Genomic DNA, 25,895 nt, shown 5'->3' on the forward strand with positions numbered 1-25,895 from the left:
CTGAAGGCTGCCAGAGTTCAGCAGAAATGCAACACAAGACCAAGAAGTCCAACAGCAATTGTTCTCCAAAAGACACAGCAGTTCTTCCTTAGGCAGCAGGTTTATCCAGTCATTTTCCCCACCGTATTTTTCAGGTATTTCAGACTTGTCCACATTCACTTTCTCTATGTCTTCCAGGATGATCTTGAGAGAGATGAAATGTTCTGAGCATAATCCATGTGAGAGCACATGGACAAACACCTATGCAGAAATTTTTGTCTGGAGGTGAGTGTGAAAACATTTAATCAGGTGGACCAGATGAAAACAGACACATTCCCTTGATCTTAAACAGGAACCTATCTCCAATTTAAACTCCGATTTAATCCAATTGTAAAGCAAAAGCACTCAGACATCTTTAAGGAGCATTCATGAAGAAGATATGTCAAGGGTTTACTTTTTCCCTTTATCATTTCTAATCTGTCCTTGCCAGAGCTATCAGTATCTTCACCCACCCAGGTGTCTTCATCACAAACAGCTCATTAGAAGAGAGGAATACAAGCACAGATGGGTTCTGTAGCTGTTGAACCTTCTCCGTTCTTGAAAAGGTAGCAGGCACCTCAAAAAACCAGACACCCCTGAACTTTCTGCACGAGAGGATATGCTCCACAGCACCATTAGAAAAAAATCCTTTTTTCTTTTCCCTCGAAGTATTCTCCTTTTGCCACCTTCTCAGCTTCTACAGCAACAAATCAGCCTTTTCTCCTTCATCACTCCCACTTTTCCTATCAGACTATACTAGTGTCTTCCTCTTCCACATCTGCTTCCATTTTCTTTCCTCTTTCTGATGTTTCTTGCTTAAGCTGTTGGGAATAACCTTCCATTACAGGTCCATAAAACAGAATTCTTCGTGGCTTTCAAATCTGATTTGCACTCTGCTTCCAGGTCCACATCTCTGCAACTCCCAAAGGGATCTCCAACAATTCTCTGGATGGGTATTGCATCATAAACATGTTGCATCAACAAAGTCACATACAAAAGAAGGAAAAATAACTTGCTGCTTGAGGATAGAAAGGAAGATAGTACTTCCACAATATTCCACAGACAAATTCCAAGGAAAAAAAACCTATGAAGATCTTCTACATGGTACACAAAATGAGTCATCCACTGAAGTAATAAACAGATTTGAAAAACCACAATATGACATGTTGCTTAGAGTGTTTTAAAGAAGCTGTACAGAGAAGTAAAAGCAGATTCTCTGCTTCAAAAGCACAGGTGATATCCAGAGCCAGCAAGGGTCTAGTGATAATTATTGGCCTTCCTAGTTGCGTTCATGCTGCTTCTTCAATGGTCAGAGCCTCACAGTAGGTGGGAAGATCAAAGCCTAGCTCTATAATAAAATATTCTAGATATAGAGAAATTGTGATTTTTCTGCTTATACATGAGGAATGAGAAGAAGTATAACAGAGTTTCAGGCACCCCACCTCCAGCAGTAATTAGTGGTGCTGTTTCTGAGGCAACTATTTTGAAGATTGCTTCTCAGGCCTGATTTCATCAGCACCTCTGACTCCTGCTTTATTTATTTTTTTCAAATTAACTGCTCCTAGTATGGTAGTTAGCGACTCCTAATAATTAAATCCCTAGACATAGAAGCTAGGCAGAATTCAGGCAGTGAAGAAATAGAGCATCTATTTATTTGCCAGTTCATGTCTAACAATCATGCCAGCCAGACCTAAACACCATCAGCCTCTAGAAGAGCTTCTCATCCTGGCACCTTACTGTGACATACACACATGGTCAGGCTATGACTGTCTTCCAAAACTTACAAGCCATTTGGCTGACTTCTATTGCATTTTAATTTTTCCACCTGATTGCAAACTCCAATGCCACATTCAATATTATAAAATCCTATTTTCCCTTTAATTTTTTTAATAAGTTCTTTATACCTTTCTCACTGGATGGAAAGTTGATTGCTGCAGTGTGCTCTCAGGGGAGTGGCTCCTGCCACTGGCTTCTTCTTCTAAGGGTTGTGACAGGGAGGGACTGTCACTTTTGTCAAGAGGAATGACAGGCTTCTGGGCATCAGCTTCTGTGGAGCTCTCACAGACCTACAAATCACAAATGAGGATTTGTCTTTTCAACAGCTCAGGAAGAAAAACAGTAACAAATATGCATCAACTCACAGCATACACATGATGACAAGCCCAAAAAGACTCTAAAGCAACAGAGATGTTCAAGGCAACCTTAAGCAGGGAGATAAATTGAGAAAGTTTTCTCTCAAATATTTATGAATTCTTAAAAAAAAAAAAAAAAAAAAAAAAAAAAAGACTCAATATACCTGCTGAAATGTGCAGCTACACCAAAAGGTTGCAGTCTGCCCTTGCAGGTAATCTACCTTGAGAACTATCCAAGGTGGCAGCTCCACAGAATTTACACAATGGCAAGTCTGAGCCACCTTTCCACCATTTAAAATTAATTTCTAAGCCACTTTATTCTGCAGCTGATTTGCCTTGTAGCTTGGATGCTCACCCCCAAGGACTGTCCCTCTTTCAAAAGCAGGCTCCTCACTAACAGAGGAAAAGGGAAGACATTAGCCCTGCTAAAAAACTGTAGCACAACAGCATGCCTGGATAATGATGATAATCTTAAATGACATGATGCAGAAAAAGAGAATGGGAAATAACCCTCAAACCAAGAAATTGTCTTCTCTCTCTTCAATAATAATTCAGAATCTAATGCTTTTTAAGGACTCGGGTCCTAATGTTTCCAGTAAATAAGAGTTGAAATGCAGAGTGCAACTACAGCAGTCCTCCTGTCATCTATTCACAAAGGAGGAGTGATGGTGCTTTTATTCTCCCACATTACTGCTCACCTTGCCTACTGAGAGATATAGATCTTTGGGCTCCAGGGTGGTTATGCAGAACAAAAAATTTGAAAAAAATAAAGAGAAACTTGGCAGAAAATTTTGGCCCAATCTGCATGAGGCATGAAGCCTCTCTGCTGCATGCATAGACAAGATGCCAATAAAAGGTGTGTCCAGTTTCTGAGCTTACACTGACTAAATGCAGTAGGAAATAACTTTGAGAGAACATACTTGGGCTTCATCTTGGACTTGCTGCTGTGCTGGAGCTGGCTGCCTCACTATGTAGTTGATCTGACCAACTATAGTCTGCTGAACGTGCTGCGGCGGCTTGGCTTGGTTCAGCTGCAAGCTGGGCTGTCCCTGGGCCTGCAGGAGAAGCTCCAGATCCTTCTTCATCTCCTCCAGCTCCAGCTGGTGGTGCATGATGTCCAGGCTCTGCTGGATGACCTGCTTGTGGGTGCTCTCGTCGTGCCCTGCCGGGGGGGACACCAGGGGCTGCTGCTGCTGCTGTGGGGGTGGCTGTGGCACATGGCTGGGTTTTATCTTCTGGACGTGGCCCAGCTGCACTCCCAGAGCTGATGTCTGCAGAGGAGCCTGTGGGTGGCTCAAGGGAACCTGCTGAGCCTCGTGGGACACCCCAGCACAGCCCTGGTGCAGCTGCTGGGCTGGGAAGGCCTTTGCCACCCTCCCGGACACCGCACTCTCCGGCTCCGAGCGCGGCTGCTGCTCCAGCCCAGCCGGCGGCAGCTTCACGGGTTGGGGGGCAGCCCGTGGCTCCCTGTCCTGGGGCTGCAGGCTGTACTGCAGAGGGAAGTGCTGCTGATGAAGGGCAGGAGGCTGGTGGAAGCCCTTGTGGTGGCTCATGTCTTGGTAGGAAGGCTGGGCTTTGCTGGGGTGAGGAACGCTGAGGCAGTGGGAGCAGCACACGGGCGCAGAGCACGGCAGCGCGGCGGGGAACTGGTGAGGCTGGCTGCTCTCCAGCTGGGGGGCTGGCGAGGGGTGCCCACGGTACAGAGAGGGCTGCAACCCTTGCATATTTCCACAGAGCAGTACATCTGGGTGAGTAAGGTGTCCACCTTCCATTGTGAAACCCCCTGGAAAAAAACCAGCAAATTTACTCCCTCCCATAGTCTTAACAAATGTATACAATAAAATTTGTACTCAAGGAAATGGCCATCATGCACATTTCAAATGTAAAAGATATTCAAATATTGTATCCAAACAGTCTGCCAACATCCATTCAAGATAAATTTTCCAATATTTATCTAGTATTTCAATTCACACCAAACTCCTACTGATGTCAGTTGAACTCACAGTTGAATTACCCAGCAAACACTTTGAAACATTGACCGTATTTTATCTTAACTGATGGATATGGCTTATACTTTCAATTTGTACAGAAGTACGAGCTTTTCTCATCCATAAGCACAGGTACAAAAAACAGCTTCCAGGGGGCAAGTGACAAAAATAAAAGATTATGTTATGTAGGTGAGACTTGTAAAAGCTGGAAATAGAAGTGACCTATGAAATGATTGTGTCCATCAAGAGATTACTCCCTGCTTTTAAAATACTTTTGATAGCATTTTACCCCTTTTATGTTTTAAAACCTTAAAATGGGAAGAGACCTAATCTCTTAGATCAGTGATCAGCCCACTGAGCTGAATTTATGGTAAAAAGCCATTGCAGAAAACCTGTGGCTGCTGAGAAACAAAGTCACAGTATGGACATGTTATATATAGGTATCACTGTAATTATTGTCCAGACAGTGTCTTAAAGCCATCTTTGTGCCAAGCAATTGCAAGTGTCTCAACAGTGCTCAGCTCATTTGGCCACTAAGAGACTGAAAGCACCAGACATCTCAATGGTCTTTTGGTGAGTGGATATAAATGGAGAGAGAAAAACAAGAGAGTTCAGCCACACTCCCTTTTTTTCAGAACACAGCAAGAGTTTCAGAAGTGGATGCCAAAACAAGAAAGGAGAGCCCTTTAGGGGAGGCACTGTATTGTCTGCACCTGTCTAGCTTAGCTTTGGGCATTTGCCTATTTAATTTTCTTACCCAAATTGGAGAGCTGCTTAGTCCAGTAGGAGGGATCCCAAGCAAACCTGATTTTCAGAGGAGGGCCCGTGTCCATGTTGCAGTTTGTCTCCAGCAAGCGCTGGATCTGAAACACAATCTGGGGGCACATTAAAGGACAATGATTTTACTCACAATTCTAAGATGGTGGAAAATGTTTTATTTGATCAACGTCAGGATCTTAAAGTAGTTCTCACAATTACTGCACAACAAGCTTTGCTCTTACCAGTTCCTTGCTGAAGAGAAACGGGATGGTTTTTTTGCTACACACGGCCCAGCTGATGAAGTTCTGGACGTGTTCCACCTGTCTGCCTAAAACCACAACACTTTGCAGCTGCTGCTCCAGTCTCTGCTTCCTCTCACTGGTGATTTTCTGTTGATAACATGAATCAGTAGAAAAGGGCTGTCATTCTTCAGATACACATAACAGATGCAATCATTGGCACTGCATGATGCAGTATTTGCAGCAATACTGTTCTTCACAATCTCTTCAAACCACCCATCACAGAAAGAAAGCAAATCCAACTCAGGAGATGAGTCTGAATTCAGGAAGAACAATGACTTCCCCAGGAGCAAACAATCTGCATCATTCTGGCCCTGGTTTAACAGAATAACATAACACCCAAGAAAGCTGTAGAACTTGGATCAAATTTGCATGTGGGCCACTTTCTCATCTGGAATTTCTGATCAGCAATTTTTCACCTCAGCACATTTCAAAACAAAATCTCATATAATTCAGCTGGACATCCAAAAACTGAAGGGTCAAAACTCACAAGTTCTGTTACAGAAATTAGACCAAAGAATCATTTCTGAAATGAGATTGAGCTGTTAATGGGCTCCTACAAATTAAACATCAAAATCAGAATCAGGTTTATTTTTTAAGTGCTCAAAAGGTGCGCACATTCTCTGTAAATGCATTAGAAATTGTGGTTAACTCATGATAAAGAAACATGTTGCCACTTTGCCCTGAATCTTTGTCGACCATTGATTCCACATCAAAGTCTGCAGAAAAAAACCCAAATATTTGAAAATATAAGGAATGGCACAATAGATCCCACAGTCTATATTCGTTCTACTGGCACTGGGATTAAATGTAATTTAGTTTGATTTCCCAAGGTATCAAATGCAACTAGCCTTACTCACTTCCAGTTGTTCAAGGAGGATATTTGTTCGTTTATCAATTTCATTCATCAGAACCATCTTGGCCATTTTTATTTGGTTTTCCACCTTTTTGTACAGATGTTTTACTTCAAGCAACCTGTGGGTAAGAGGTACATATCCCTGATGTGACATTTATTCACTGCTCAGCAGTTATTTGCTACAAGAACTGACCTGTCTACTGACAGAACAGCAGTGAGAGTTGCATTATCATTTCCCATCAGTGCTCCCCCACTTCTCTGAACCCTGACCACCCCTCTCTGGATGTGACATGCTAATGCTGATGGATTCTCTCAAACATCATGCCAAAACAGTCTTTAGTTCTTTTTCAACAAATACACACATAATATATCCAAAACTTCCAGTTTATACTAGATTATAAACAGTATAAATAGATTTGTACTCTTGGTTTTATTAATGCAGAAGAGAGATCCAACAGCTACTAAATGCATAATCAGTAGCTGAAATCCAGTTCAAATAATTAAATATTTTCTTTTTCATATTCATCTTGACTGAAATTGCATCCTGTTTTGAGGTTTCTTGAAGATACCTTGTATCTTAAAATTATATTTATTTGTAATATTGTCAAATTATAGCTCAGAAACAGATTATACAAAGAAATCTTAACTCTGAACTCAGCTGTCACGTGCCTTACAAAGAGCATGGAATCGTGTATTACAATGCCATGACTTGTCAGTACCACTTAAACATGAATTTGACATTTTTAATCTTCCTATTCTTTTCTATCTTCCAAGAAAAAAAAAAGCGGCATTTAATTCCGTTAACCTACATTTAGTGAAAATATTATTTTTACCGATCAGCTACTTGCATTAAAAAAAAAAAAAGAAACATAGCAATTACCTGTCTTCAATCTGTTTAGCTGAAACCTGAATCCCATTTTTTTTCTCCTCCACCTTAGTTATGACATTCTCCAGGATAATTCTCTGATTTTGCAGCGCTTCATCGAGATGCCTGAACCTGTGAAAGAAGGGGAAATGTCACACCGTGGTTTTCCACACTCATGGAAACAGGTGAGAGCAGGGAGGGCTTCTGCCAGGGCAGTGAGATCGATGCGAGTGAAATCACCTGTGAGACAGCTGAGCTGAGGTTGCTGTGGCTTTTAAACTCAGAGCAGCCTGCAGCCTCAGCTGGCAAGCACAGTGGAAAAGGGGGGAAAGGCCCAGGCAGAAAAGGGGGTGTTATGTTTGCCCAATTATCCCATCAAAAAAACCAAACAATATTTAAGATAGCAACAATTTTAATTGAATAGTTTAGAAAATATATAAATAAGGGATAATTTGGTTCGAATAATAGCGCATAAGCAAAAACAACCATGGGGTACGGAGGGCAGGGTTCTTGACCCTTGCCACTTCACATACAAGCTCGCCAAGTAAAAGTCACCCCTTATATGCCATGTGTCAATTCCATCTCCTCCTATTTTCGGTTCGTCACTTTTCTGTCTCCGCCTTCATTACCACCTTTACCACGCATGCGCCACCACTCGGTTTGGTGGTCGCACAAGTCTTTGGGGGTCGTCACTGATGAAGGCCCTGTAGTCTTCTTCATTGTCCTTTAATTCACCTTTGGGTTACACATGCACACCAAGCCAGTACAATGTAAGCTAAGACTAACATATCACTGCATCTACATATCAAAGCAATAAGTCCTTTATAATTAGCATTTTCTTGGACCCAACCAGGTTCTTGGTCATTTTTAGCAACTGTATCTTCAGCTTCTTTCCTGTGGTCCTTGAGAACATCTGCTGAGAAGGGGGGGGTGGGTGGAGCCCCTCCTTTCCCTCTCTTCTTTGGCATTACAACTTTTAACTATTAACTATTATATTATTCTCAAATATTAATTACTGTATCAATATTGATTACTGTTTCAATTTTTATCAGCACGAATCATACCTATTTACCACAGGGGGAAAGGCCCAGGCAGAAAAGGGGGGAAAGGCCCAGGCGGAAAAGGCCCAGGCGGAAAAGGCCCAGGCGGAAAAGGCCCAGGCGGGCACCATTGCAGTGCGGTACCTGTGCTCCTTGTGCTCGGCCAGGAGGCAGCTGCGGCAGGTGAGGGTGTCACAGGTCTCACAAAACACCTTCAGGGCCTCTTGAGGGTGCACTGGGCAGAACAAGGAAAACTCCCTCGCTTCATCTTCACCTGCTGAGGAATGCAAAGCAAGGCTGTCATCCACAAGGGGAGCTCAGAAAAAGAGTAACCAACCTCACAGTTTCATGGAAAGTCTCAATGACATTTTTTAAAAGCACAGAATCTGGAACTATCTGATTATCTGAGGCTGGATTTGTTTGCTTTTTTTTTTCCTTACACATCCAACAATCTGAGCACACCAGGAACAAGCCATCAAACAAATCATACTAAACACTCATGAGTTTAAAGTATCATGATTTGGAGCACCTGCCTCACAACTTTAAATGCCCTGGTCTGGTCAACCACTCAACAAAACTATTGAAAAATGTAGAATAGTAAATAAATTAAATAAACCTGCAGTCACAGCAGAAGCAAGGAAACCCTTTGCTCTTAAAAAGTCACATGAGCAACTGTTTTCCAGATTTGTGTTTGTTGCAATGCAGTTCACAAATTTCAGCAGCTGGGGCTGATACTAGGCCCTAGAATCTGTTCTTAAAAGGATTTTCTAAAGAGTAAGAATGGATAGTGGGCTTGCAAAGTGGAAGCATTATTTCTATACAATCTATTCTTGCCTTTGTTCTGAATGGTAGAATTGTTTTAGAAAGAAGGAATGCTGTCAACAAAAGATGCCAGAAAAAGACAAAGCTAAACCACGGCAAAGCCAACCCTCTACCACCAAGGAAAGGCTTGATTGCTTCACCAGAGTATCCAACAAAGACATTGTCCCATTACTCTTTACTAGCATGTGAGAAATTAAACAAGCATTCTTAGATAACACATATTGGTAAAATTTAAAATTATATAAAGGCATTAATTATTTATACATAATTATCTGCTCATATGAAATAAGAGGAAATATTTCCATTTTCCCACACCAAACCTCTTACTTATCAATATACTTTTTAAAGAACCAACCTAGGACAGAGACCATACTCTCATCCTGTAGCAAAATGAAGCCTTTTGTATATTCAGAAGTGATAACTATTGCAATTACACAGACCCACAGAGTGCAGCAAGCTGTACTGGCTCAGCCACTTCATTTTCAAATTGTAAAATTCACAACAGAGAAGTACAAAAGCTAAGAAAATCTCCTGGCTAACAATGACAATGCAAATATGGAGAAAATCCACGCCACTCTCTAAAAAACACATGTCAAATGGCCCAGTTTTTAGATTGCTATCTACTCTAAATATTTCTGAGGAGCTTGATTTATTTCCTCCAGTTCCATTGACTTTCATTCCACCTTCTTAACAATGTGCAAGAAAATAATTTGCGACAGATTAGACCAAGAGTTTATGTAACAGCCTTACATAGCTCACATTGTTATGAATTATTTACTGCAGCACCCTGCTTTACTCTTCAGGAAATTCTATTGGTTCATGTCATTATTGAATCAAATGCTAATAGGTAGCATTAATAAAGGAGGAAATTAGATTAGGGCTTTTTTAACCCACTCCAATATTTTCTACTAGAAAGGATCAAACTGAATTCACCTTGACAACAATTTTTTTTTTCTGATTACATTGCAAATATGTACTTCTTATTAAAACCTGCAGCTGACAAGCACATAACGAGGTTGTACAACCAATATATATCCAAGGAGGATGTCAAAGATCATCCCCTATGTGATCAGATTTTACATCTTAAAAGGGAAAAAAAGAAGGCCATAATAACTTTCTGACAGTTTATGGGCTGGAAAAGCCTTTCAAAGTGTTCAGTATCTGCAGAGCATACAAACTGTTTTTCTGTAAACTCAAGATCAAGTTTTCTATATTAAGCTCAAACTGATAATGAGACGTGGTCTTTTAATGTCCATGTAGTTAATATCATGAAGTTACAATCCTATATAATGATTTCCCCCTTTTCTCTCTCTGAAGAGTTCTTTAGCCTTTGGGTGATTGCAATCATCCCAGAAAATTCATTGGGGTTTTTAATACCATGTCAGATTTAAGAGACAAGCAGATTTCAAATGCCAACTAAGAATAAAATCAGTATTATCTAATTGCAGCACAGATCCACAGCCTCTGCCACCAGTAATCCCCTGGATCAATTGACATATCAGTGAGAACTGCCACTGAGCCATGGCATTCTTGACCTACTTTTTACTCAGCTCAGAGCAACACTTCTCAGTTTTGAAATAAATTTAATACTTAGAAATCAGGTACTAAACAAGGGCACAACCTTGTTTTTTTTCTAGAAGCAAACACCTAACCACAACTACCCATTTTAGCTTCTTAAAAAGAACCTCCCTTGGTGAGCAGGGAAAGCTCAGCTGCCCTAAATTCTGATAATTCACCATTTTCTACAGCCCATATTTTCTTTATCTCAGGTGGATCTCTTGAATAATTAACAAAGTTTTAAATCTCTGCTCCTCTGATCAGATGATGTCAATTTTGGAAAAGCAATCTCAGCTAACAGAGTTCTGCCTCCATTTCCATAATTCTCAATGACTCAGACTGCTCTCAAGAAAAGCTCAAGAAATAGTTTATTAAAATTACTAGAAATGGGAAGGATTTAATGTGTTTGGTGAGGGTGTTTTGCTACTTTAATTCATTTCTGAGCGAAGGAATCTACCACTGCCAGAAGAAGATCTGGCCCTTACAGGGGAAATGGCAAAGGATAGAACAGTTGAAAAGTGCAAGACCTCTGAATAGTTTCAAGAGATCACAAAGAAGGTGCTATTTTCAGAACATCCCACACCAAACACATTAAATCCTTCCTGACTGACAATGCTGTGTGCTTATTTCCAGAAGGGAAAAATACAAACAGTCTGAGTTCTGGTATATCCCAGGATTTGCTTTCTTTGAACTGTTCAGAAGGCATCTGTCATAAATAGATAAAACATACATTAATAATAATAATATAATATAAAAGCACCAATTACATTTCAAATAATTTCTCTATTAACTAGTCTATATATGAACTACCAAGCTCCTTGTTCATGTTTTGTTTAACACAGAGAGTTCAGTACTAAACTAAAATTCTCTTTCATGTTTTAATGAGTCTGCATCTTTTTATTTATATAGCACACAGAGACCCACAGCTAAACCACATATATAATTTCTTACCAGTATTTGTCAACAATGTGAGATGGTAATCTCAGCTGAAGTGACATGAAATTATAAACAATTGGAGACTCAAAACCACAGTCCTTATCTTGTCATCAGCTTTAGAAGAAAAACATATTGGCCATCCAATGAGGACATGTGAGGGGAAACTGGGGGACTTCAGTTTATATAATTCTCTAGAAAAGACCCAAAAATCATTTAAATGTAATTTGTGGTTTTTATTATTACCATTCTTATGGACTTCTTTTGTTTACACTCTATTTAGCAATTGCATATTTTTGTCTCAAGTGCCTCAAAATCTGCTTGATATGACTGCCCAGTAGTTAAAAAAACATCTATAGCAAGTCTTCTACAAGAAAAATCCTAAAGGAAAATAAAATAAAAATAATCAGTGGGGTTTAATTCCTTTTTCTGCCCTTCATCTTCCTTATGAAGAAGGATAAATGCACAGCACAAATTCTTATTTTTAGTTCAAAACTGCTTATATAAGTTTAGGTTAGCATACTCTGCTACAGATTTCTGACCTATTGGTAAAGACAATAATGACTAATAGGGTAATACTTTCTGTAGATCACCATTGTAGAGGGGTGAGACATATTTGCCAGTGGGCTTAATTTGTGTTTGCTCAAGCACAAATTGAAAGGAACATCCTGTAGCGATCACAGCCTTTTGCTGTCTGTGGCTCCCTCACACACCTTTATCCATCTGCACAGGAATTGCTTTGTCATGGTTTCCTCAATGAAATTCCCCAAACTGGGACAGAAATACTGAAAAGGCAAGGCCTATTGCTGTTGTAGCTCTCCAAACCCTGCCCCATCATTGGAAAAGCACATAGAGGAGATCTTATCTGTCAAACACAGATATTCAAACTTTTTCCCAATACCATGGAATGCTGATTGTGGCAATGGCCCTAAAGTCGGAGAAAAATCACCTAATCTCTTGCTGACATGTACATATCTTTCTGAGTCACACAGAGCCTGCTGTCTGTGGCACAGAGCCTGCAACTGCTCCCTCTGCAGCTGAATAACTGATACGGGAAAAAAGAAAATTCCAGCGTGCCCCCAGTACCTGTGCAGCCCTTCAGGGACAACGACAGGAAGTGGTCTCCAAGGTCCTGGCCATGTCTGTGTTCCTCTGTGCATGTGCTGCACAACCACTTATTGCATCTGGTGCAGAGGCTGTGGGCTGGTCTCTTCTCTTTGCACATGGAGCAGCTCTAAGAACAAAAAGTGCAAATTACACACATGCATGACAAATCAGCTGTACAAACTGCTGTCCTTAAACTATCATGCACATTGGTGACCTTAATATTTTTTTTAATATTTTTTGTCCTCAGACTAAAGCAATTCAGGTTATTTTAAGAGTCTGGTTGTAACTGTGTAACATGCAGGAAAGCACATAAAACATCCTAAAGGTGAGACAATGTAGAAAACAACGTGGGGACACCCACGTACTATTAATGAAAAGCGTAGCTCCTGTCCTCTAAAGAGTTGGCCAGAAACGAGCTCAGTTTATATCTTGATATCACATGTGGTGAACTGCAAACACAAGGCACAGGAACACCTGGAAACCTTAATTAGTATTTTCTCTATTGAGTCAACAATTTAGGGAATGCCCTTTGCTGTACAGGCCATGTTCCCTGGACATGTCACTGGGGAGAAATGAACAGAGCAGCACAGAAATGAAGTGGATAATTCAACGCCTTGTATCCAGAATGAACTCAAGAGTAATTTCAAGACAGCTACAATGACAATTCTTCTAAAAATTATTTGCTTTAGGCATAAAACATCTTGTTTCAAAATTCCCAATATTCATAGCCACAAAAACTCATGGACAGAGCGAGCACAGTGATGTAAATTTACCTTTATCAAAGGATAAAAACCAAGGCTTTGCCATCACTTGATTAAAATCAAACATTTCCCTCAAGATTACAATATATCTACTACAGCTATGTACACACACAAATTTCCTAAATATTGCTTCTGCTCAGGGCTACTCAAGCAAACAGGAATAGATGGCAAAAATCACTTCCTACGGGGTCCTTTCTGCTGGGCATCATCTGATCTTCAATTAAGCTGGGAGTTGAAATATTTGCATCCCAACTATTTGATGTGAACGTGAAGAGAAGGACACAGCAGCCTGTGCCCAGCTCTTAACCCCTGATGCATCAGGGATGCAAGTTCTGGTCAACTTGGGAAGGGTTTCTGCTCATGGTGGCTCAGGAAATAGAAAGTCTGAAGGAGGAACTACTGCAGCTCTTAGCTGGTTGTCTCAGTTTTAAATCACAGCTTTAACAGTTCGTGGAAAATCCATATCCACCTAAATTCCGTGACACAAGCAAGTCAAGCTCTGACTCACTTTGGCACAGGAATTAAATTTGTTTTGATAAAATTAATTTAAATTGTATCATTTCCTTCCATGGGTCTGGCATTTCATTCAGGTCTCTTATCAAGCCATTACTCAAGAGTTTCTAAATACTTATTCACAAACATATTGGGCAATTCTTGACAATAAGACAACGAAGCAAAGTTTAAAATGTGTTTCATTGTCTAGAGAGGGAGTTGTTTGTGCAAGCCAATATGTTATTTTAGCCATTTGTTTATCAGCAATGTTTTCCAGAAGGTACATACAATAATTTAAATGAAAAAGCCTAATAAAACTTATATAATCAAAATGCAAGAATACTTAATTTGGGGAATAAAGATTGTTATATGGAAATAAGTGACTTGTCTCAAATGTACCCACCTAGGTCCAGCTCAAAAGCTGAGGAATGCTCTGCCTTCTCTGCCATCACCAGAACTGCTTGAGCACAGGTTCACCTGCAGCAGTTCAGCTGCCAGCCTGACCGGAATGTGTATTGACACGGCACTGTGTTAACATCACTTTTAAGGTGCAGAGTGTTCCCAGAGCTGCATTATTATTTACGATGTGGAAATGGGATTTTGGGCAGGAGACTCTGAATTGTGTATTTCTGAAAGTGCTGCTGCTGGCATGTAGCACATCCTATCATTCATGCTCCACTCTCTCACACCCTGAGACAGCTTGCTGCTTCCAAACACTTTGTTACAAGCCTTGACAGACTCCCACTTGAACACAAAAGACAAATTAAGACGATGATGGCAGCTCAGAGGTGCCTCAGGTGGATGATCTGGTGTTTCTCCTTTTGGTGTCACTGGTGGTGAAATTGTGGCTTTCATTTGGAGTGTGGTGGTGGTGGTGGTTAAAGACAGAAAGCAAGCAAAGCTACATGATTTGACTTAATGAAAAGGAAGCTAAAAACTGTGAAGGTTCACAAGTTGCTCTAGGGTACTCCTGTGCTCCAGTGAGAAATCTGCATTACTGAACTGCTCTTAGGACTCCTGAGGGATTACAGAGTAGAAAATCCTTCTTTTAAAGATGGTTTGAAAAATAATCTAATGCTTTTGAAGACATTAGATATTCTCATCTGATTTCCTTTTTACACAAATTCTCATTGAAAAGTAAATTATGCAAGTCACAGTAATTAAGAAATCCCAGTATAATAAGTGCATTTTAAAAAATCAGCAGTATCTTCTGAATTTTCCTCCTCTCTTTGAAGAGTGCATGTTAATATGCATGTTAATACACCCCTTCTGTTTTAGATCAACTTAGGTTGCACTCTGCAAGCAATGTACACCTGAAGATGTCAATACAGTTTGCTTGCTTTAATTATTTTTATGTCCCCAGAACACTGTGGAGCAGATTACACATTCTTTACCCTTTAACAATACCCAGCTTTCTCTGTTCCTCCTCTCCACCGAAACTAGTGGCAACTGCAAAGCTGTGAGAATAGCCCTGCCTGTTCACTGGGTATTAAACTGAACTTAAATCCGCCTATGTACAATGCCAAAGTAGTAACCCAATACCTCCCCTTGAATCCATTCCCCAGTGGTAAACTGCAATATGTTGTGACTTTTGTATCATTAAAACAGACAATCAGAAAACTGTAACTGCTCACATGACCTAAGGGGTGATGTTGGTGTAACAATTTAGCCAAGACTCAGCTGCTCTGGTTAGCAGGTAGAGAGGGGGATTGTCCCTCTGGAGCTGCCCAGAGAGGCCACATCCAGAGCACTCTCCTCAGTTCTGATCTCCACAGCTCAAGAGAGACAAGGAGATACTGGAGAGGATCCAGCAGAGGCCTCAAAGGGGATGTGAGGGGTCTGGAGCACCTCTCCAGTGAGGAGAGGCTGCAGGAACTGGGCCTGGTTAGCTGAGAGAAGGCTGAGGGGGATCTCATTAATGCTTATAAATATCTCAAAGGAGGGCTAAGAGGATGGTGCCAGACACTCTTCTGGGGTGCCCAGGGACAGGATGAGGAGCAACGGGTATAAACTAAAACACAGGGAGTTCCATCTCAACATGAAGGTGTGTCACCTTTTACACTGAGGGTGTCAGAGCACTGGAACAGCTGTTCCAGGGAGTTCATGGAGTCTCCCTCTCTGGAGACCTTCAATCCCACCTGAAGGTGTTCCTGTGCCTCTGCTCCTGTGACCCTGCCTTGGTGAGGAGTTGGACTGGATGACCTCGAAAGATCCCATCTAATCCCAACAATTCTATGACTGCTTACTTTGACAGCTAAGAGGACAATGAGGAATCCAAGACATTCAGTACCTTCCTAATATGTTGATTATCACAGATAGATTAGTATCAATACTTATAATGGACTATTTAAAATACAATGAGTAAAACTCATTCTTCAACTAAAGTTTTAAAATTACTATGAAGGCGGTGTCTCCATCTCTGGTAACGAAGTAATTACAGTGCTGCATAAGCAAACTATCAGAGAATCTTCATTGTTTAAAACAAGGTTTTCTCTGCTTTCAGTGCTCATCTGACAGTGTTTCAACAAGCCACAACTTGGTGGCTTTCACTTACCTTTGCCATAGCTGAATCACCAACTGGAAAGTCCTTGAGGAAGAAATTCTCAACTACATCCCTTGCAAAGCAGGTCTGCTTGCACACAGGGCAGGAAAGGATACCTGAATTTAAAAAAGAAAAAAGAAAACCACCAGAAATAAAGCAATGCACACCAGCCATGCGAAGCAGGAAATGCTATAAACCACACTTCAGTATTGTGGCTTTTTTGGATCACATGGGCAGTTCCAGGAAACTGAGGCATCCTTCAAGCCCTAAGTGGCTAGACCTGGTTCAACATACAGAAAATAAAAACAAGGCAACAAAACTCCTAGAAAAACATCTTATTTCAGTTGACTCATTTCCGTGCTTATTGATGATATCTGCATATCCAAATTCTCACTGGGCTTGGAGATTATTAAAACTGAGCTGCACTTTAGACTGTACCCTCTTGTTACAGATCTACTTGTGCTTTCTGAGATTTTCTGTGGTTCTGGAGCAGCTTTACCCACCCAGAGGTGTACCCAAACATAAAACACAAGCTCCTTAGTACCAGTTATACAGCGCAGGATGCAATCCAGGTGAAGCGATGGAGGAGTAATGTGCTGCTGGCAGAAGCAGCTAGTCAGAAAAAAGAAAAATCATTTTATAAAGTTCATAAGGAAAATTATTATAGTAAATCCAGAGGTGGCAAAATGTGATCTCCCCCGAAGCAAAGTGAGCAGCAGAACCTGCTCCAGCCTCATTAATAACTGAGCACAGCTGGGGTGAACCTCAGTGTCGGCCTGGGCTGGGAACCAAGAGTTCAAGCATGTGTCCATAACTGCACACTTGCATTTTTGCACCTCTGATATTCATTCCTTGACTTCTTGGCCTAGGAGCTCTACTGTATTTGGCTCTGTTGGTTTGGGGTTTTTTGTCAAAGGACACTGCATTTTCCTGGCCACATTCCTGCAAACTACTGTATGTGTGAAAACAGTTCTTTAGAGAGGGTGGTGGTGTGCCAGTCTACCTTATCAAGGTGCATCTTTTATTCAATCCAAAATTTTTACATTCTCTTAAAAATAGAATTTCCATGCTATGTTCACCTTGCCAAGTCATCTCTTTATGATAACTAACACCAGTATTTTCAATTACTATATGGTTTAAACTCACCAAAAAGAAGGTTTTAAAGCAAGATCAATGACAACATTCTACTGTTCCATGTGCTTTTTTTCCTTGACTCAGAATTGTCTGTGCACATGGAGAGTGGCCTGTAAGTTAATTAAACCTTAAGCTCTCTATTACTCCTCACATTACACCATTATCAGAGGCTCTCCTGTTGTTCAGGTGCTTGGCATTGCCTGTCCCTTGGGAATGGCTCCTGCAGTCCCTGCCCATGGGCAGGATGCTAATTCTGAATGTCCTCAGTTTCAGAGCTGGGCTGCTGGAGCTTTAACAGCAGCATTTTACATTGACAGGGACGCACAGACCCCAAAGCATCCCAACATTTCTGCTTCTGGCAAAAGCACTACTCAGATGTCAGAACACATTCACCTCCATTCACAAATGCTTTGAGGAAACACTGAGATCTGGAACATCTTTTAAGAGTATCCCTAAGAACCACTTCTGTGAGGTTTAGGCCTTTTTTTAGCCCAAATCTTGTGCAAAATGAAAAGCATAATTGCTTTGCATTTTCCAAGGTTGCATTTACAGCAGCGCTGTGGTTTGGGGGCCCAAGCAGCAGCAGACCACAATCCACCCAAACTTCATTTTTCTGTACATTTCACACAGCCCTGAGAGGTCATGCAGGCATGAGAAGGAGCAGGCTGTGCCCACAGGTGGCTGTGCCACTCAGCCACAAGTCACCCCAGGGGAAAGGGCAGCACAGGCAATTTCCAGCACTCTGCTCATCAGGCATAAACTGAGCCTTCTTAAAGGGTGTTTGCTGGCAGGAGATACAAAGTGCTAAAAAATTATCTGATAAAGATGCCCACAGTGGCAGAAAGCTGAAGAGCTCTTTTTAGCAGTTCCTCTACTTCACATCCTTCCTATAAGGGACTGAAGCTGAAAAAATATCTGAATTACCTACAATTTTGTAGCTAATCACATTTCCACACGTTACACCCTAGCACAACACAATTCTCATATATTGGTGGCCCTGAAACCTCTCCATGATTTCCCAAATTGCAGAGCAGGAGCCTTTCAGGTGCCTGCTGGCAGCTCTGCTCTCTGGAGACATGCAAAAGCAGGAGGAGGCCAGGCAAGCTGTGTTGCACTGACACGGCCTCCTCCTCCTTGTAAATGATGCTTACAACATGCACTGGTGAATTGCAGCACCAATTCCTGGGAGCTGAAACGTTCCTCAAGCTTCCCTGGCAGCCCTGTAGAAGTGGCACAGCTGGAACAGCAGCAGGAATAAAAAGACAGACACATTATCTGATTGATAAGCTAGGAAGCAAGACACCCACTCTGCAAGCAGCTTCCCAAATAGGTCTCATGGGATGTGCTCTAATTCTCAGAGCAGTCAGGAGAAACCAGCTCCTGACTTCACAGAGCCACCTGGAGCCTTGGGGATTGGAACCAGTTTCTTTCTCCCCTAACAGCACTGCCAGCTCTTGATCTGGCTAACAGTGAGAGAAAATCTCCATGAAGAGGCTACAGAACACCCTGCAAATGGAGCAAGAGGGAAATGGCCAACAGGTGATTTCCTGAAGTAGGAAAGGCAGGACTCTCTCAGTTTCTCTCTCATTTATGGGTGAGCATGCACAAAACACTTCTGGGAGCAGCTGCAGACTGGCAAACAAAGGCACAAGGCCTTGTCCCAGCAAGGACAGCTTCTATCACACAGTACACAAGGTAAAGAAAGGTTACTATTGAAGTCACTATTTGTTGTAGTAAAGTGGAAAAATTATAAGAAAAAGGCCTCAAAAAGCTGTTAGGCTGTCATTTCTTCTAAGTCAAGCTAGCACTTTGCAAGTTCCCATGTGAAAGGAATCCTGGTGTGAGCAGTTTGTTAGCACAACAATCTACTCCTGGGTGAAAAACAACCAGCACCTATATAAACTGTTTTTACACTGTTAGATAGAAAAAGGAAAACTATTTCTCACAAACAACTTTTCCTGCAGATACACCCTGGGGTCTGAGTGACCAATCAGTACAGGACAATAACTTGTTACTAACCAATAAAGAAACTGGCAAGAAAGCTACTGACCAATTGGAGTCACGCACCAGGTCTGTAAAACTGTATAAAATGGAGTTCTGTGAATAAAGAATTGCCTTTTTCCACCACAAAGAAAATGGAGTCCCATGTGATTTATTCCCTTAACTATTTCATTATATTCCAACACTATTCTGTTAGTGCAGAACGTTAAATCAAATTAAGCCAATTGAATGATACTTCGTGGAATGCTTATGGCCTCAGGCATGTTCATGTGAGATTTAAATTCTGCTAATTTGTTACAAACCAGTGAAGGGTAGAATACAGCATTATTAGAATGCATTTAGTTTGATAATGAGCAAGACAATCTTTATAGTGTTTTTTAAATAAAAAAAAAACTTCAATAATTTTCATGCTTAGAAAACATAAATCATGCATGGATTTCAGTTCTGCACAAAAGCCTCCCTTACATATGTGCTAAGAAACAATCAACAATTTGAAGGTAAATAACATTACTGGTGATTCATATTAAGGGACATCAAAAAGTGGTGCCCTGGATGGCACAGCACAATTTTCTCCCAGGTTTTAGATCCAAGTTTTGCTGCTAAAATCAGTGCTGTTCCAGAAATACACATGGAGCAATTTGCACAGGTCAGAGCTTTACTTTAAACCACCAAATACAGCTTAGATTGAGTAAATATCAGAGTGTGTCTCAAATATCCAAGTAACTGCAAATTATAATGATTTCAAATCTAAAATTCCCTTGGGATGAACAGAAGGCATGCAGAGCCATCAACTTAATTTTTAAAAAATTTAAAATTTGTAAAAAGAGTAGTTAAGAGGAAAAATAATGGGGACAGCACAGCAATAGAGTATTGGAAGTCATTTCCTACTAACAGGTGGGCTAATCAAAACCACCTAATACTGAATCCTACACCTAAAACTTTAATAAAAGCACAGGAGACAAATTTGCATCCTGCTAGAAGAGGGATTGGCTGAGCATGGTGGCTTTGGAGATCACACATTCTGCTAATTGGGTTTATTTGATACCTTTTCCCCTTAATGAAAACCTCTGCTCCATGGAAATGCCCCATCTTTTTCAATATGAATTCCCCAAAGAATCAAAAGTTGGCTTGGCAAAATAAATACAATCCAAAATGAACTGTGGACCAATTAAACTGAAATTAAGTAATTCCGTCCATATTTACAAACAGCCACAAGCAGCATCCCACTGTGCTCATGCTCAGAGTGCAAACCACCAGCAAGGCACATTGAAATTCCTGGAAATTTCCCTTACCTGTGCTCTGGATAAAGAGCCACCCATGGAGTCACCTGTTTTTGGGGACAGCGGGTGGTGGGAACCGCACACACAGGAATTCCCTGGGATCAGCAGTGCTGTGCTGCACACTGAAGTCACTGCTCCTCTCCTTTGGCCAGGAATTTTGGCCAGCCAGCAGGGCAGAAAGGTGCACTGAGTCACTGCAGGGTGCAGAGCTTTTTCTCCTCTTGCCTTCTTCCTTGCCCTTTCCTCTAGGATTTATTCAGGCCTCTGAAAGCTTGCCTTGGTTGCATTTTTCCCAAATAAAAATCCCATAGTAAACAAAATGAACAGCAAGAACTTCCCTCCTTGCCTGGGTCTTCCCTCAATCCTCAGACTGGAGCAGAAGGGAAGAAAGGAGCTTTTCCCAGTCCAGACAGCAGCAGGTCTCAGTGCCATTCACTCCCACTGTACCTTTTGCAGACCATAACCTCAGCGTTTTCCTTGCCTTCCTACCTTGCCACTGCCTCCAAACAACTCTGCTCATCTGTTGTAAGAACCTGCACTTTGCAGACAGCTCATTTAAATATATCATTATTAGAGCACTGTGGGTGAAGGGAAGAGTGCTCAGAAGCCCTGGAGACTCAGTGTTTGTAAGTAGGAGAATGATGCAATTTCTGGATCTGAAAGGCAACTCAGCAAGGAATTGCAGGACTCCAACAGTTTACATGTTAGCAGATCAGGTACAACTGTGTGCCTAAAGGGAGGCCAGTGTTGATACCAAAACCTCCAGAAGTAGCAAAAAGCTGAGAGAGATGTTGATACATTCTAATTTTCCATGGAAATAAATTGGTAGGAAGGAGGTAGGAGCATTTGCACAAATTATCTTTTAGAAGTTCAGTGCCTCCTGCTGTTCAGCACTTGAAATTGTTATTTATGACATCCCATTTTGCTGCTAAAGAGATGGCCATGAGTTCAGAAAGGCAAGCAAGGATCCTAATGCTGGATTTAAGCCCTATTTCATTGTGATACACAGAAGAAAGCCCTACTTCAGAGTTATATGCAGGTTAAACCACACAGAAGATATTCTCAGTGTATTTGAGCTATCAGCTACTGAAGAATCTCTGGAGACCACACTGTATTGAAGAGACTCCTACAAAGTGTCAGCACATGGGGATGTGAAGGAACAGCCCTAAATCTGAATCCTTCCAGGGCCCCACTGCTGCTTTCAGCCCCATCCCCAGCAGCCCTGGGCACCTGAGCATCACCACAAAAGGCACCAGCACAGAAAGAGAGGTAAAACTCGGGCTGTGTTTATGCACAGGCACCTCTGAGCCATGGAAAGCTTTAGCAGCAGGTGTTTTCCTGGCAGAATTAATTTGCAGCCCTTTTCCAGCAGCCACCAGGTATATTTCCACTCTCACACTCCCTTCAGCCAGAGTAACTCAACAGAGGACTGGGGAGAAATGGAATTTCAGAGGCAGTGGATCCATTAGTCAGACACAGATGCCCAGTCTGGACACTCCAGCTCCACACCTGGGACATCCAAAATCAGCTTTAGGAAAAGAACAAGGTTCTGCCTAATCCTGCCCAAGCCCCAGCTCAGATCTCTCACATCCCACAGCATTTTGTAAATGGAAGCTCCACAATGCATCGGGCCCAGCAATAATAACACTTAGGGTGTCCCTTTGTAAAAGCACAAATAAAGAAAGAACTAGAACTTCTGGATAGTTTCAAGGTTTTTACTCCACCTATACAGCAGTAATCTAATTTCTAAGGGACAGAGCTGTGGATCATTTACAGAAATCATCTCTGAAGTGCTAACTGTAACCTCTCCACCACCCGTGGACACCAAGCTCATCAAAAGCCACAGCTCAAATTTGTTTCAAGGTCTTCCAGCCTGCTCAGGGTTAAATAGAAAGAACCTGCAAGCTGACTGCCTCAGAAATAAATCAATGTAGATAATTTACTTATGATTATCATGAGGATCGATTAGCATAAAGGAACAAACAGTGGAGCTGCTACACACACCACATTTGTACTTGCTGTCCACATGTTGCACCTATTCCTCTGCTCTTTTTCCTCCAAGAACCATCAGAATAATTATTCTCAGAGAGCATTAACTACACCTCAAGCTGCAGGCATAATTTACATTTCCTTGGAGACCCAATTATAGGTTATAGGAAACAGGTCTGAAGACAACCTCCCACTCCAAAATTCCATATTTATATAACTAAACCCCTCAAAGTTCCATTGGCCTTTTGGGTCTGGCAGCCAAACAGCACAGTGCAAAGGGTTCACTAACTTTAAACCCACTTTAAGTTACTAAATATATACATTATGAACAGTTTCTCTCTTCAAAATAATCTCTCTACTCCCCTTTTAGAGGTAAAACACGCCCTTGATTCTGAGTGGCTCTAATTAAAGCAAAAGGCTGTTCTCCTTCAGGATGAACAGATCATTGCATTGCATCACCAGCCTTCAATGAGTGCATCAAAACAAGGTTATTTGGTATCCTGGAGATGCCACGGCTCCACCAAGGCAGCTAAACTGCCTCATTGTGAACTAAATTGTGGCTTACAGAACTCTGTAGATGGCCTTTCTTTCATCTGTTTATTTTTTATTCTTTAAATACTGGCTAAGTATTTAATACAAGCTAAGGCCCTGTGTGTTGACACCTGGAGTCTCCTGAAGCCAGTGCTCCACAATTCCTGTGCCAAAACTTCATACTGAAAACGTGCCCAGAGCCAAAGCAGTCATAGAACTCAGTAATTTTCCTTAAATAAACGCCCTGAAGATCTCTCTGACCAATACTGACCAACACCTTGCTAAGTTTTGGATGTGCCTCACTAACAAGTGTTCACAGTTAAGGATCCACAGTTTTAGATACATAATTTATATATAAATAAAACTATATATATAATCATATCTCCTACCACACAAGCTGAAGAAAACTGGTTACTTTCAGCAGGAAATAATCAAATGCAGCAAGTGGACATCTATCAATACTTGAATCCACATTGTCTCTCTTCAAAACTTTGGTTCTCTCTTGATTTTCCCCAATCTGTTTGCATTTCTCTAATACATGATCCTATCACATTTCTTGGCATTAAGTGAACACAAGCATGGACAGTTTTTGAGTTGTGCAGAGAATATGGGCAGAAATTATACTGCCATTTTCCAGGATTTTTGTTATCCAACTTCGAGAGGTGCAAAAGGGCAAAGAACATTTTTAAAATGCAATTGCAGGAAGTAATAGCTCAACACACAAGTTCAATACAAAAACATCATACAATTAAATCCACCACTTCACAAAGCAATTTACAAAAATGAAAAACTACTAATAACCTTTTACTTTACAGATTAGGCTAATTACCCAATTTGGTCACAAAATGTTAAGAATTCCAGGGCTTGTATCAGCTAGCAGAATTCCATAAGGTGTTTCAATACATCTTTTTTGATCTGCCTTGTTCTCAGGGGTCCTAACTGTGATTGAGCAGGAATTCCCTGTGATTTTTCTTAAGGAAAAAAAATCCCAATAAACCCTTTAGCTGAGACAATCTTGCAAAAACATAGACTTCTCCCAACAATGCACTTCCACTGGTCCTCATTTGACTACTTCTGGAATGAACATGTTGGTGATATTTAAAGCACTAAATGAACTTTTATCCCAGAACATCTTACAGAGAGGAAGATTTACAGATGTGGGGTAATTTATTTTGGCATCCACCTCCAGTTCAGGGAGGAGGGATAAACATAGGAACCTGGATTAATCTGGTTTTGAATGTATTTACACCTTCATGAGAAAGGGGTAGACCCAAGGAAGCAAGAACCAACGTTGTACCATGAGTGGCAACTCACACAGGTGGGTGCTGGGAAAGTCCTAATCTGAGACATTTCCATCTCAAGAGATGTGAGAACATTCTCTTTTCCTTACTCAAGCCCTCTCTTGAAAATTATTCTTTTACCCATGCAGTAAACAGACTGGAAATACATAACATGCAGATCTGTAGAGGAGGAGGATGTGAATCCTCTGTTACAAGACAAGGAATAAAAATAGTAAAGCAACAATGGCCTGCAAAAAAAAAACAAAAACAAAATCCCCCCCAAAAAAAACAACCAAAAAGAAAAATATATATAAAAGAAAGACTGAGAAGCTTAAAGTTCCCTTCATAGAAAAAAGCCTATGTAGGAGCCAAACTCACAAAGATAACTTCCTTTTTCCACTCAAATTACTCCCAAACTCTTAGTTCTCACAGTTTGGACAAATTCTGGTGGCTATGCAGCTTTTCCATAGGAGCTCTGGCTGCTACCTCAGGGCTCTTTTTCAGGAGTCACCTCAAACACACACAGGAATAAAAGTTCCAACACCAACCCCCCTCAAACCTCAGGACCATTTACTCCCAGAATCTCAGCAACTTCAGTACAAAACAATAAACTAGAAAAGAGTTTTATGTTAGCAGAGCCCTACTTGTAGTAAAGCCTACAGAAACCTGCACATTCAAATATTCTTTTTGTGACAAATGCCAAAATAACTTCACTTGCAAATGCATTCATTTTTTCCACCCTTACATCTTGCTTGACGAATTCATAGTGAACAAGGAACAGATTTTTCTTACAGGCAATGTTTTACATTTACTCAGCTACAATGGTTTAGCACTTGCACTTACCCTTTACCACTGACACCTGCATAGGATCAAACTCAAAGATGACACTGGAAACTGGACTTGTACTGCCCATAACTCAGCAATCAGTACAGATAAGCAACATTTAACATCATGCCTTCAGAAGAGTTCACAAATTTATCCTGTCTGACCTATGGGGGCTGCAGTTTCAGTCATTGGCTTAATTAAGAGACACAGGTGTTTTGGTTTTGCTGCTTTCCTTGCTCATAGATTAACTGAGTCTCTGCACCTGGTGTCTCATTTCATGACTGGGTCATCACTGTTAATTATTTCTTGTCTCCAGTCTTGCTTTTTCCCACACAAGTTCCCTATCTACACAAGAATGAAGAAGTAAACAGAGAAACTTCAGGAATACAGAAATAAACTAGTATTTATTCCATGTTGCTATACACAAACAATTCATGATCCGCCTTAAAGAAATATCCAACATTTTAACAACTCATTAGAACCTGTAGCTGCACTTCATCCATAAGCAAGTGGCAGAAATTCACCTTTCCACTTGGTGAGCAGAAAGGAGGAGGAGAGAAATGGAGAAATGGCTGAGATGTCAAATGAGGATACATAAAAATTAATGGAGTGCTTTTTTCAACAGTATTTTATTACAGAGAGGTCCCTCAGACTTAAGGCCTACTATGACCAAGCATTAAAAAT

The 25,895-nt window shown here is 41.0% G+C and overlaps 1 protein-coding gene across 1 annotated transcript in view; it reads right to left on the reverse strand.

Annotated features, from left to right (window-relative positions):
• Positions 1-25,895, reverse strand: part of TRIM66 (tripartite motif containing 66) — a 51,089-nt gene that overhangs the window by 20,805 nt on the left and 4,389 nt on the right. The window contains exons 2-10 of the mRNA XM_074543406.1: positions 16,184-16,287; positions 12,356-12,503; positions 8,102-8,234; positions 6,933-7,049; positions 6,057-6,171; positions 5,140-5,286; positions 4,896-5,013; positions 3,071-3,933; positions 1,923-2,084 (exon numbers count right to left, since the gene is read on the reverse strand). Coding sequence (XP_074399507.1) covers positions 1,923-2,084; positions 3,071-3,933; positions 4,896-5,013; positions 5,140-5,286; positions 6,057-6,171; positions 6,933-7,049; positions 8,102-8,234; positions 12,356-12,503; positions 16,184-16,287 — 1,907 coding nt within the window. The remainder of the gene's footprint in view (positions 1-1,922; positions 2,085-3,070; positions 3,934-4,895; positions 5,014-5,139; positions 5,287-6,056; positions 6,172-6,932; positions 7,050-8,101; positions 8,235-12,355; positions 12,504-16,183; positions 16,288-25,895) is intronic.

This window comes from Zonotrichia albicollis, chromosome 6, assembly GCF_047830755.1.
Source record: "Zonotrichia albicollis isolate bZonAlb1 chromosome 6, bZonAlb1.hap1, whole genome shotgun sequence".
Lineage (NCBI taxonomy): Eukaryota > Metazoa > Chordata > Aves > Passeriformes > Passerellidae > Zonotrichia > Zonotrichia albicollis.